This window comes from Pistacia vera, unplaced genomic scaffold (assembly GCF_008641045.1).
Source record: "Pistacia vera cultivar Batoury unplaced genomic scaffold, PisVer_v2 Contig825, whole genome shotgun sequence".
NCBI lineage: Eukaryota > Viridiplantae > Streptophyta > Magnoliopsida > Sapindales > Anacardiaceae > Pistacia > Pistacia vera.
In genome coordinates, this window is record NW_022196696.1 from 241163 (window position 1) to 256126 (window position 14964).

General features: G+C 29.7%; 1 protein-coding gene across 1 annotated transcript; it reads right to left on the reverse strand.

Moving 5' to 3' along the window:
• Positions 1-531: 531 nt before the first annotated feature.
• On the reverse strand, positions 532-3433 carry LOC116117919 (U-box domain-containing protein 4-like). Its single transcript, XM_031403914.1, has 2 exons — positions 2925-3433; positions 532-1481 (listed from the first exon to the last, which is right to left on the reverse strand). The coding sequence occupies exons 1-2, from the start codon at positions 3254-3256 to the stop codon at positions 629-631; spliced, it is 1185 nt and encodes a 394-aa protein (XP_031259774.1). The 5' UTR covers positions 3257-3433; the 3' UTR covers positions 532-628.
• Positions 3434-14964: the final 11531 nt, after the last annotated feature.

Below are 14964 nucleotides of genomic sequence, written 5' to 3' on the forward strand. Positions count from 1 at the left end.
GATTTCAACTGTTGGAATCAGAATTGTCTTCCCGCTTACCTAATTTTGTTGAGGAATCAACCAACTAATATTCCATCTGACAATGAAGGAGGCAATAAGAGAGATTTGAGTTTGACACTCATAGAAGCAAACATCAACTCCTCAATACCCTGATTGATACTGACTTCATGCCTATCAATGCCTCAACTTCAACTCACCCCCTTTCGCCAACAGTTCCTAATCATTCACAACCCTTCATCAAAGACTCAAAGTTAGAGAAATTTGATGAATAAAATCATGTCCAATTTTGTGATCATTCGCATCTGCTGCTCTGTATAAGTTCATAGCATAGAAATGGCGATAGTCATAATAGGTAAAGGGAAGAGGAAATCTTTTTACTAGTTGTGTAAAATGTGATACAAAAGTTACTTTACAAGCCAAACTACAAAACTATGCCTTCACCCTCAAACAACTTGGAACGTTTTTATTGACACTTACCAGTCACCTGATACCAACGCGACGGCCTGGACTGGCATTTTTTTTTTTTTTTCCTTTTTTCTCTTTTTCACTGTACCTTATTTTATCTTTTCTACAGAGGAAAATTTGTTCTCACAAACCTCACAAAAAGGAAAAGCTGTAAACAAAACAATCATTTTGAGGAAACTTCAGAAGTACAACTGGGAATAGGAATATCAGTTGGCGTGCATACCAGAGCCCTTTGCTGTAAATGTCTTAGGCTCTGTTCCATGCTAACTTGTACCATCTCAGCCAACATCTTTTTTGCTTTTCCAGACTGTTCATCTCCATCCATTTGAGAGATTATATTACAAACAATATTCTCCAGAGTATCAGGTTGAAGGTCCGATCTTGTTTGGGGAGAATCCCTCAATAACCGCAAAAGGGTTTGTGCTTTTGTCTGAGACTTGGGCGTTCCTTGAACTGTGAGCTCAAGCAGACCAGGAATCACACCTTCTCTAAGAATTGGTTCTCTATATTTACATCGGTCACTCTGACACATCATAAGTAGTGCCCCAACTGCATGCTCCCGACCTTGAAGAGATCCATTTTCAAGCACTTCAACGACAGCAAACACTCCACCTTCTTCAGATGTCAATGCAATTCTACCCTCATCAAATGCCACTAATGATTCTATAAGAGCACTACATTTCTCAGCTGTTTTTGATGATTTTTTACAGAATTTGAGCAAATTAACTATAGATGGGATCGGATTTGTTTCAAGAATGATGCTGAGATTATCCGGGTGTGTTGAGAGATTTGAGAGAGCCATTACAGCATCAAACTTGGATTGTTGGCTTCCATGTCTAAGGATTTCAACCAGGAGAGGGATGGCACCAGAAGCACTTATAAATGGCTTGTTCACAGTAGAAGCAGACAAAGTGAGCAAAGCTGCAGTAGCAGACTCCTGTAGGTTCAAATTTTGAGACTGAAGGAAATTAATTATTGGTTCTAAGGCCCCAGCTTCTACAATACTGATCTTATTCCTGCAAGATAAGATGACAAGAATTAAATAAATCCGTCTGCTCTCAAAGTGGAACGTTTATGAATCAAACACCGTTAAACCTTCAATTCACAAGAGAATGAACAAAGCTAATAACAGATCAAAGCTAAGCAACACAGTAAGTTTTTTTCCTAGTTTAAAATACTTAGCACACCGGCATTTTTAGTGTCCCTGACATCATTGTGGACATTAGACCTTTGACTGAAGAGATCATTCAAAAAAAAAAGTTCCACTAATAATGGTCACGGAATCACATATCCAAAAGTTTTCCACTACCTACATATCTGCAAGAAGGGTTACATAAAACCAAAAGATGTTGTCCTACAAGATTTATTTTCCAATATCAACCCTAAAATGTCTTGCCTAAATCCTATATCATCAATTAAAAAAAAGGTGGTCAAAATTTTCGCCCCAAATAATTCAGAGCTTCTATGCAGTATTATTTAACAAAAATCAAATCTTTTTAATAGATCTTACTGCATAAAAGTAAGGGACATAATAATCTAGTACAGAGGAGGTCGGTGACATCAACTCCATTTTCAGTTTATTTCATATCCCAGTGATTCCGTGATAAATAAATCCTATTACTTCACATTTGATTGCTAAAAAAAACAACCAAGTTTTAGTTTAAACATTTTGATTAAAAGGGAATAAAGAGAAAGAATAATATGTTTCTCTCTCCAAGAAGGTAAAGGGAGTTCTCTCTCACCAAACAAGAACCCATTATTATGACATGATAACTTGAAAGAGAAGATAAAATTAAAAAAGAAACAAAAGCAAAATAAAAAAGAGATAAAAAGAAAGAGTAACATGTGAACCAAAGAACAAAATCCCAGCTTATTTATGCTTCAACCATAAAAGCTTCATCATCGTCTATTCAAATTTTATTTCTTTTTGTTTTCTAACAGGATATTAGAAGTCTTCGTGATTCGACCGACACTTTGATTATTATAATAAACCATTTGAATATTAAACAAAAATTAAGAATGGAATTGAACAACCAAATTAAACAGTCCATGATTCTGTGTTCATTCGCAACACAACAGAAAGCCAGAATAACAGAATTTATTTATCATATAAGATATTTTAGCCATCAAATTTGATGAGTCCGTTATAATTTAATAAGTAAATTCAAATATTCAATATCTTAAATTATTTAACTTGTCCCACAACTTTAAAAAAAAAAAAAAAAAAAAAGTAAAGATTTCTTTTTATGTTCAAATTGCTGAATCACGAGGAAAAAGTAAAAGAAAGAGAAACGTAATAAAATCTGAGGGAAGAATAATCATAAAAAATCTCCTCAAAATCAGCAAAAATAACATAATTCTCGGTAAAAACAAAATTTTCAAACAAGGACTTGCATATTTATTCAATTACTAGAAAACCAACAAAACTTGGAAAAACATTAAGGTAAAGAAATACGTACTTTTCATCTTTAACGGCAAGATTAAGGAGCGCGAGAAGAGCAGACTCATGATGAGACTCAGACGAGTGATCACAGAGCATTTGAACGAGAGGCTTAACGGCGGCGGCGAGCTGGCGGCGGCAGCGCTGAGAAGTCTTGGTGAGGCGGCGGATTTCTCTGGCACCTTCGAGCTTTAAATCAGAGTCGTGAGACTGAATAAAATTAAGCGCACGATGTACGGCAGAGAAGGAGGAAGAAGAAGAAGACGAAGAAGAGGAGGCACGTGGTGTGTCGGGATTGGTGTCGGAAGAAGAAGAGGAAGAGGAGGCAAGATTGTCAGAGGCGCAGTCCATGGGAAAGTAGCTGAAGGTGAAGCGGCTGGGCTTAGTAGATTGGTGGTGAAAAATGAAAATATAACAGAGAGAGGGAGAGAGAGAGAAGGGAGCGGTGGTGTTGGCGTTAAGCAACAGTTTGGTTGTTTAAGTTAAAGGTATTTCTGACATGAGGAATGGGGGGATTGGGGGCAGGTGGTGTTGTTGTTGTTGTTGGATTTTGGTAGTTTGGTAAATAAAAATAATAATATTATTATATTATTTACTTTTTTATGTTTCGTATAGGATCCGTAACGTTATCTTGTAATTATGTTATAATTAAAAGGTTGGGACTTACTGTTGATGCGCTATATTTCAATTCAAATCAAATCATACCCTACTCATAAATATCTCATTTTTTTTACATTTATTCTATTAAATTTTATTGTTATTAAAAACACTCTCAAATTTATTAAAAAATTCATGAAAAAGTATATAAATAATGTAATAAATTTTATTAAAAATTATTCCTCGTATTGTATTGGAAAACAACGTATTAATTTAGGAAAAAAAACTCAAGAGTTGAATAGATATATGCCAAAACAATTAATTCATATCAAAATCATTAGTTATTATATTAATTTATTGGAGAGAAAATAAAACAAACAATGAAATTTCTATGTTCATATTATATTTATTTATTGAATAGATATAAAACACAAAATGAAATTATTATATTAATTTATTTAATAGACACTTTTTTTTTCTCTAAATAATGAAATGATGTGTTAGAGACAAACTATTTAATACAAACCACTCTTGGGTAGCCGTTTGGTTGAAGAGAGACTCTTGAGGTATTACCTAAGAGGTTCTGAGTTCGATTCACTTTTGTTGCTGATAGGAGTAATCATTGGAAGTTTACCCAACCGTTAACTTCAGACCTCTGGGGTTTGCTAATAGGAGTGGCCACCGGAGATTTACCAAGTTGGAGAATTAGTTAAGATGCATGCAAGCTGACCCGAACACCCCTGTCACAAAAATATATATATAATACAAATTATAAACTAGTGATCCAATGAAATCAAAGACACAATAAGTTACTAAAAACAATTACCTCTAATTTCAGTTTTAAATCTATTAAATCAATATCTAATAATTAACGTTACAATAGAGTAATTATATGGGTGAATTACTCAATGATAAAGTACTTAAAATAACAATATATTAAATCTATCTCATTAATATTAAATCAGATTTTTAAAATTATTATCTAAGTTATATTTGGGTATTTATTTTAATATTTTAAATGTTGAAAATGTGAAATTCAATGGAATTAGGCGTTACTTTGAAGTTGCATAAAATTTGGTTCAACAACATTATCATGATTAAAATTATAAAATGAATATTTAATTGTATAAAATAAATGTTAAGAGTAGTGAAAGATATGATAATTATGTTTGCTAATACCGTGAGAAAAGTGACAACTTTATTTTTATTTATTGTCTAAAATTTAGGATCTGGTTAGTGATAACGAAATTGACTTTAAAAAGCTTAGTCGTGAGGTTATTAATTCGCCTAATTAAATGTCAAATGGCTGCATTGTTGAATGTTATGCCCACTTTTTAAGGGAAGCTCGTTATATTTATGGATCGAGCCAATAGGATTACGTTTTCCCAACATTTATTGACTTTTGATTTTTTATTATTTCAACTTATTTTACAAGGACAAAAGTGATTAATTAGACATAACCTTATTTTGTTTATAGCATTTCAAATATTACTCTTTATTTTAAAAAGAATTTTTCGTATAAATAAAAAATATTTTTATTAATTTTTAAATATAAATAATAAATTTTTTATTCAAATCTAATGTATTCTTTAAATTTAATGAAGATATTTTTTTATTTTTAAGAAAAATACTTAATAAAAAAGATAATTAATAAATAAAATATCTAGAAACTTACTATTTATTAATTAAAATTATGATATAGAGTTAAATTTGATTCAAAAAATTAAACTTAATTTTTAATTTATATTTAAAAAATAAAGAGTTTATTGTACCCTTATTTTTATGGATAAATTATTTATAATAAAATGTTTAAGTTATATAAAGAATCATTTGAAGATGCTCTTACATGCATTTGACTTTTTTTTTAGTAATATTATTTGTAGTAGTAAAAATCTTTAAATTATATCTTAAATTTCTAATAATTAATACTAAAAATGTGGATTTTTTTTAGCGGTATCACGTTATTCATGCCTAGAAAAGTGCTTCCTTGCTTACTGCGACGAAATTAATTAATGGGTTGAGCCGCTAAATCGGTTGACAAAAATATCTCACATTAATTGCAAATTCAATGCATAATATAAACTCATCCGATTATGTCATAATTAAACCAAGATTCAGTTAACAGTTCTTGCTGTCAGGCAGAAAATTTTAAGTTTGAATTGTAAAGAGATCTTTTCCTTGAAACAAAACTGACAATTACAGTCTAACCAAGAAAGTGATTCCAGAAGACAAATGATTTTTTTTTTTTTTTTTTTGGTTAATCATAAAAAACTAAAAGAGAACATAACAAAAATCTCTTCTTCTCAAATGGTCATGCAATTCAACCATTTGGATAAGTTATCCAGAAATTTTGTATTTGAATCCCACAAAATAATTATCCATTAGACTTATAGCGTATTCAATAAACTCTGAGAATTAATTAAAGTACTTGTAAACTATTCGAACACCTAGTTATATATATATATATAAAATAAAAATAAAAAAAAAGCCAATTCACATGCCCAAAATCTGAGGAATATATTCCCAAACAGTAACTAAATACTTTGTTCAAATTCAAAAATGAACTTTATCCTTCCAACAGTATACCCACTTTGATGTTATTTGATTTTGCATGTTCCATGTAAAAAAAAAGCTGCAGAACCAATAGTTTTTATCCTATAATACCATTGATTTTTTTATTTTTTTGTCATTTTCTACTTTTTCTTTTTTAAAGTCCAAATAACATCTTTTTTTTTTTTTTTTTAATTCATCGCACATTCCGTGGCCAAATTTGTTTTGATATTTTGTGATTTAAAATAAGATTTCAATTTCATTTTTCTCCCAATTAAATCGTTTAAAATTAAACTCATTTGCTTTATTTAAGCAGTAATAAATCTATGTTTAACAGAGGTTTTTATTTTTTTTAAATAATTTTGTTCTAACTTAAGTAGGAATGCGCATTTAAAGATGTTTCACCTTTTATTGTTCAACACGCTATGTAAACAAATTGTGCCTAACATTTAGAGGTGAATCCCATTAATTGTATTAACTCTAAACTTGAACTGACACTTTTTTTTTTCTTTTTAATAATCAATGTATCTTGAATGAGTTTATATGTACTTTAACTCATCTTGAAACTCTATCGCTCAACACCTTGTATTGAAAGACACCGTTAAGTAATTTAATTTCATGGTAGAGACGTCATCACACTACCGTTTGAGCGATGTGCGACACCTGGAAATTTTTTTATAAAGAGTTGATGGGTCCTTCTCTAAACGTTTGCCACTTGTGAGTTCTTAGAGTATAAGTTCAATTGCATGCATTATGATTTTCTAACCAAAAAAGGTGATTTCAATATCATTTGTAATTTCTTTATTAAGAAGCTTCGTCTCATCCTTGATCAATCATGTGTTGCAAAGTTTCACATTTGCTTTAACATTTTGATTGGCCCTTTCTTCTCCGATATTTATTTGGCATGTATTTTTTTTTTTTTTTTTTTTTAAGGTGCACTAAAGTTAAAGCAAATGAAACTGAAAGTAGCCCTTGGTGGCTTCCCATTCATACTTTAACTCTTTTTTAAAAGATTTGTTGTCTCTTCTAGGATTTTGCTTACACGCTAAAAGCTTTTACATTATTTATAACTCTTTGTAACCAAAATTCTAAACCTTATCATTATTTAAACTATAACCCTGACCCATGACCAATTATCCAAGTTTTTTTTGCCTTTTTTAATCAGTAGAAATGTTCAGATCAGTTTACGCATACCTCAACTCATAAAACTTAGTTTTATTTTTTTACCATCAGATTACCCAGTGATAATTACCAATTATCCAAGTTTTCGACCTTGGACTTCAATTTTTTCGTCTTTGATTAATTTTTTTTTTTCTTATTTAAGGAAAGTTGCTCTTATTTATTTGAACCTCTTCAATAATGGTCTAAAATTAAACTCAATTTTCCATGAAAAAATTATTTCAATGACAGATCTCACATGACATATATTTCAATTATTTTAAAAATCAAGTGCGACAATACATCGCATTTTACATGTGACATGCATTTGTTTTACTAAATAGATAATGAATTATGTGACTCAGACTTTGTAACTTATTTCATTTACTTAAGGGGCATATAAAGTAATTGTCAAGCATATCTTTTATATATATATTCAATCTTTATTTAATGTTGCTTCTCATATCCAAAAGTTATATAAAGTAATTGCCATGCATTTAAAGTATTTTCTAGAAGAAGAAAAAAACACATTTTTTTTCCTATTTTAAAACAATTTGGCAGGAAAAAAACTTCCAAAATTCATTCATCCCAAGACAACTAGAATTATAATAGTTTACCTAAAACAGTAACTCAAATTATATTTAGATAAAAATTCATATGTTTATTCACTAATCAAGCTCCAATTATATAAATATATTGATAATGATAGTTGAATTACCTTAAAATTAAAATATTATACAATATCATCTATCATCAAGTATTGAACTCTTCAGTCACTTTTGTTTTTTAATCAGAAAATTGAATTTGACTGAATTGGTTTATAAATTGAATAGATCTAATCAGTTAAATCTAAATAATATATTTATTTTTTTGTTATAAGTGTTAAGTTATTTTTATGTACATATTGATTTTATTACAAGCTCAAGCTCGAACTCGAACTCCTCACTATAGAAATTGAACCAACTCTATTACACCCCTCTATGCCCATTTGATGTTAAATTATCTATTACTTGAATAATGTTTTAAATAATAATAATAATAATAATAAAAAGTAATTACAAAGATAGTGAAATATAAGTTGTAAAACATTATTTCAATATAACGAGATCAATTCAATGATGATTAAGTATAAGGTAATACCATACTTACAATTCAATCTTACCAACTTTTTCTCATAACTCACGATATGACAACTCACAATTGGTCAGCTTGCAAATAAGTGTCGTTCGACTAATTACGAACTGTCACGTTCAGGTTATGAAAGAAAATTTGTAAGATTATATTGTGAGTCAATCTTTATTGTTAAGCATGGTTAATACTAGATCCATAACCCAATTTTACAACTTATTCTCACAATTCCTAACGTAGTAGTTCGTCATTGGTCAGCTCGCAAAATGGGTCTCACATGTTTGCATGGGTTCCGTCTATCTACTTGTAAGCTATCCAATAACGATATATTACGTTAGAAGTTTTGAAAAAAAGTTGTGAATCTATAATTACTTGTTAGGTATAGTCCTAATATAATTAATATTTTGATATATTGAAAAAAAGGGAAAAAACTAATTAACCCGTAAAGTATAAGATAAGGATTGTTAAATAGAAAAATATTAACTTTGGATACCCAATCCAAGTCCGTTTCCAAATTTGTAAGTTTATGGTTGAACAATCTGAAGATCCTAGTTATAAAGGAATTGAAATGAAATGACAAAATTAGAAGATATTATAGATATGATTGTGGCGTTCACCAATTAAAACGCATCAGACGACTTTACGTTTGTGATTAGATTAGATGTAGATGAGATTAGATGGGGGAAATAATTGTAGCAACGTGGAGGCCAATGGTGGTCTCCTTTACTAAGCCAACATCTTGAGGCCTAAATTTTCAAGAGTGTCAAATCACTCAAATAATTCAAATAAATGTCCCAAAACTATAACTATCACAATTCTTTTTAACACTATAACGTGCATTCATGAAATGGGTCCAAGTGTTGCTTCCTCAACGTTTATGGAATATTATTGATACAATGTCTTATGTCACAAGTTGTATCTCATATATTATTTACTGAAACATCATATTATAATGTCACAAGATATACCATATTCTAACTTGTATATTCTTCGCATATTCATTTTGGAAGAAACATAATTTTAACTTCCGACCAAACCACATATTTTCGCTCTAAGTTTAGTAAAATCCCAAGTTGATACCCTTAATTACATTTATTTCATATTTTCACTATCAAAGTAATATTGTTTTTGTTATTTTAATAGATTTTTAACTTTTCATCATAACGTGATGCACGTTAGCATGTTAAAATGCATCGACGCTTTCTTTGACTGAATAAGGGCTTATGTTAGCAAAGTCAAAGCCGATGACTTTTGGCTTTTTTGGTCCGATTCTAAAGTCTAAAATCATTTCCGAGATTACCGTTGGACCTCCAAAATATCTTCTATAAAACCGATACCTTCACTCATTGACCCCATTCACCGTTTTTTACCACCTTCAATAATTACTATCGACGTTAGTTTAAGGGTGAAATTTGGAATAAATAAAATAAAAAGTATCAATTTAAGATTTCATTAAACCTTGGATGAGATTCGAGAATATGTCGTTTACTCTTAACTTGTATATGCACCAAAAATTCACTCAATTTTAATATAAAAACTTATCAAAATATTTTAAAATTTGGGTATAATACATTTGTAGTCTATTTTATGATCTAAACGTTTACGAGCTTTTTAGAATGAATTATTGTGGGTAAATTGTTATTATTATTATTATTATTATTTATGGTTTACTTACACGCAGGAGTAGAAAGTTATAGAAAACTGGGACCTGATTGAACCGAACACCTGACAGTCCACCACTTTATATATGCCACAACGATTTTATCAAATATTTATTAAATTGAGGATTTGGACAAGTTGGAACCCCACAGGGACAAAGCATGGTCGAGTGAGATATTGTTTATAATTGGATATATGTCGTTACACAGTAGTTCTGTAATTTCACTTCTTTATTAAATTAGACAAAACGATAATCTGTCCTGGTTCATAATTAATGCCTTTTGGATAAGTAATTAAACTCTATAATCAATATAATTACACTTTTATGTATAAAAAAAAAAAAAAAAACCCTCAAATAAAGCCTTTTTTCTGGCTTATCTCTTAACTAAATTGAACTTCTTTTTTTTTTTTTTAATGATTTGATTAAATCTCAAAAAAGTTTATATAATTTTAAATAAAATATTTACTTTATGAGAGAAGCTCTAATTTGAACCTTTTCCATAAACTCTTTTTAAACTTGTTTAAAGAGTTGAAATCCAAAAAAATATCTCCCTATTATTTCATAAATTTGGTATATTGTTTCTTCTATATTAAAACATCTTTTAATAATTTATGACTTCAAAGCTTTTTTACATTTTTTTATTTAAATAACTAACAAAATTTTCACAAATGCTCTACTTTAATAAATTCTATTTAGATATGCCGTATTAAAGGAATTTTTAATATTATAAAATATGGACTTTTAAATTTTATTTAAAAAAGAAAAAGAAAAGCAAAGTAGTAAATTACTTATGAAAAACAATAAAATTATTATTTAAAAAAAAAAAAAACTTATGAAAAACAATAAAATTATTATTTAAAAAAAAAAAAAAAGGAAAGAAAAGAAATCGTTATTGAAGAATTCCAACTTCCAAGAGTGAGTGGACAGCAGCCGACCCAAAACTTCTGGGCTAGGTAGGTGCAAAACGGAACATGACATGGCCAAGCTTTGGTCCAGCCGAAACGGCCCCAAAGTCAAACTACCTTTCTCCATCAATTTTGTCATCATCCCACTGTTCTTTTACTAGGGGCGGTGCTAGACGCAGAGCTTCCCTCACTAGTAGGGACGACCACCACAACCCCCTAATCTATCCGACTTACATCTACTCTTTCAGCGGAAAAAAAAATATTATATAATGAATAACATATAACATTATTTTTTTTATTTAATGATTGAGGTATACAAATCAGTTTACATATACTTTAACAAATAAATTTGGGATCCTAAAATTATCAGTCAGTTAAGAGCTTGTGTGACCACTTTTATTAGAAACCGAGAAGAATTGAACTTAAGATCTATTAAATAATACACCCAAGAGTCTTAATTAATCACTAATCTACTTGATTAACATATAACATTATTTGTGCTTCTTATAATTAAAAGTTTACAAAAGAGCAATAAAAATTTCATACTGATTACTGGTATTGTATGCAAAATGGTAATTTTCTAATTGCTAAATTATAAAATAAAGCTTTACTTTCTTTTTATATTTTTATAAAATTATTAGCTTTGGAGTGTAAATGTTTAATAAAATTAATTACTATTTTGAAAACTAGGGTTTTTAACTTATTAAAATAAGTTATCTGTCATCATTGAAGGCCGAACTTTTGCCAGAATTGTGAGGCCCAAGTCACAAGGCCTGGCTTTAAACAATTTAGGCTTCAATGCTTTAATTCAACAAACATATCTGCTGATAGAATCAATTTATCATAACCTAAAATTATATATCTAATAATACCAATAAAATATATGCCCCTGATTGTTACACTATTTTTAATCAATTTTCTGTTACCTTATTTGGATTAAAAAACAAAATACGTGTTTGTTTACATATTGGACCAATTCATTCATAAAATTATTCTAACTCAAGTATGATTTTTGTTTATCTCAAAATGAAAAGTGGGTGAGACTCGTTTTTTATTATCTTATTATATTCAATTCAAAATATTTTTCTAACTCTATTCAACTCAAAACAATTACATTTCATTATTTCCAATCTGAAAATTAATCCACCTAAGACCACCATTGTTTGCCAATAACCACCGTTGGTCGCTGGCCACTGTGGTCGAAACGATGCACGACCGATTAGATTTGGATGGCCGTGCGTCAATCTTGTTGTCTTCGATCAAATCTACAACCAGATTCTAGTAAGATCGAGTTGTTAACGGCCAGATAGATCTGGTTGTTAATGACAGCCAGATTCAGGTTGGAAACGACCATATCAGTGCACGATCGGCCATATCCAGTCAGTCGTACGTGGTTTCGATGACTGTCAATTGTTGTCCGACGGTGGTGGCCAGTGGCCAGGCTGTCCTCTTGGATGGTTGGGGTATTTTAGTTAATTTTTAAACTTTTATTGTGAGGGGTATTTAGCTAAATTAACAAATATAGGAGATTAAAAAAAATCTAAAATATTTTAAGAAAATATATCGAACAAATATTCAACATTTTATCAAATTTTGAATATACTTTTTAGATATTTTACCAAACTTATTTTCAGAATCTGATCCAATTCGATTTAATCCAACTCAACTCAACTTAACTTAAAATAGTTTTTGAGAATAACATTTTTCAAATAATCTACCAAACAGACATATATATAAGAAAAATAGAATATTTCTAAAAACTACTAGTATTAAAAACACATTTATCGAATGAAGAAAGATAATCTGTACAAAATGAGACAATGTGGAAAATTGAAGTTAGTTTTGAAATTAAAACTGTATAATGACCTTCAAAATTCTTAATGAAACGTATATTTAACAAATTAAAAGGGTGGCCTTAGCATTGTTTTTATCTCTTATTATGTGTATGTGTTTGTATAAGACCTTTTAATTTAAGGGGAGTACGCAATAAATATGTATTTTTTTTTCGAATTATAAGTAAGATTTGTTTGGATTTTAGTTCCTTGGAACTTGGGTAGTGCCTCTTAATATTTATCATGAGAAATTATAAATAAGTTGAAAACAATAATTAATGTAAGCTCTAAGTTCCCCATACCAGTTTGTTTCCCACGTCCATATTTTAATTTGATCAGGCAACCTTCAATTCGTTCCTTCGAACCACCCAAATTCTATTATTCCAATTAACTTTACGTTGTATTAATTGTCATAGAAATCTGTCTCGCACGTGGGCTTACTAATGAGTATGAATGAATGAATTAATGGCATGTGTTTTATTAAACTAGTTGATAAAATCCACCCTGCCATTCCCCCCAAGCTCACATGACTGATGGCTCCTTCCTTGTTCATATTAAACCTACGTGCCTTCAACTACTTCATGTGCTATTTCTTCCTTAACAGCTTGTCTTAATTCTCATTTAGATCATAATCTTCTTTTTTAACAAAAATATTTAGGAAAAAGCTTCTGCAAGATTCTTCATTTAGTTGCTACTGTAATTTCTTCTTTCACACCGAGGCTTTATCCAGGTGCTACCTTGATGAGTTAATAATTGATTTATATTAAGGAAAACACATTTATCGTAACAAGTTGGGTTTAGATTATAAATAATTTAACTGCAAGTTGATGATTTTGTATATATAGTTTAAACAAGATCTTATCTTGTTAGTTTGTTTATAATAAATATGAAGAGTACCCAGTTAGGGAAACACAAGAATTGATCTTTTGGGTGTTTACAGGCCACATCACCCGGCATCTCTTTGTTGTATTAATTGTGAATGCTTGCATGGAATTCTAGACAGATACATGCAACAAAAGATTACACAAATCAAATGTATAAGTCGAGCTAAGCAAAGTTGAAAACAAGTAAAATATATAGTTGAATAAAACGAATCTAAACTAAGGCAAGCTGGATGTGTAATAATTAAATAATCCTTGATATAAAAAAATGTTACACCTCCATGTGAAAGGTGGTTAATATATAACCCAAATGAGCCCATCTCATCATAATTAACCAAAAAATTTGGAATGAATTATAAGCTTAATCAAACTACCTCTAGGTAGTTTGACGGTTTGCCTTAGACTCTTGGGTGTATTACTTAAGAGGTTATGAGTTTGAATCCTTACGACTACTAAAAAGGGATAGTTATTGAAAACTTATCTGACCGTTAACTTCAGGATCTCAAGAGATTAGTTGAGGTAAGCACAGATACAAAAAAAAAAGTTAAAAATAAAAAATAAAAAATTATAAGCTTAATCATCTTATATTGCAAATGTCAACCTCATAGGCCATAAATTAATGTATGCCTACCTTGAACAAATTAATTTTAAAATTGGATTATTTGTACAATACTTGTAAATATAAAAAGTTATCACAAGTAAATCATCCAAAAAAAAAAAAAAAACATTCAAACATTGACAGAATGGTTATGTTTCCGGGTCGGTTAATAAATTGCTTAAGCTAAGAAGAAAAAGAATGAATTTTAATGTTTTAGAATGAAGTAAAATTTGGGTGATCTTTGGGAATGTATACAGCGGTTTGTATGGAATTGGCATGTGATTAGCCATGTGATCCTTTATTAAAATCCACACGTGCTTAATGGTCCCCCACTCACTTCTATGAGCACGACATAGCTACCTCATCCAGTTGCCATCTCCATGAAGATGAACCCTGTACGGATGTTTCACATTCAGACCACTTAATTACCCAACTAATTAAACTTAATAGAATGACTAATTCAAGGCTACCTCAAGTGTTTTTCAAGAAAAGAATGTCTCTAAGGAATTTTGGATTTAATTTCTTATACAAATTTAGTTTTCTATACATTACGTGATTCATTAAAAATTACTCTTTACCAACTATACTTGTTTCATTGAAACTACTTATTTTATACATTTTTTAATCAATATATCTTTGAATTATACATATTAATATTAATTATTAAATGGCCTACTTAGAAAATCTGTTTCCTAGAATTTTCCTTTAATTCTAAGTCTGAAACTATGTGCCTGGTTTTGGACCATAATT

What these genes read in the sequence shown, in the direction of transcription:
- LOC116117919 (XM_031403914.1), bottom strand. Translation starts at nt 3,256, where the DNA reads ATGGACTGCGCCTCTGACAATCTTGCCTCCTCTTCCTCTTCTTCTTCC. An exon ending in CTTGCCGTTAAAGATGAAAA is followed by an intron (nt 1,482 to 2,924) that starts GTACGTATTTCT and finishes CTTATCTTGCAG; the next exon opens with GAATAAGATCAGTATTGTAG.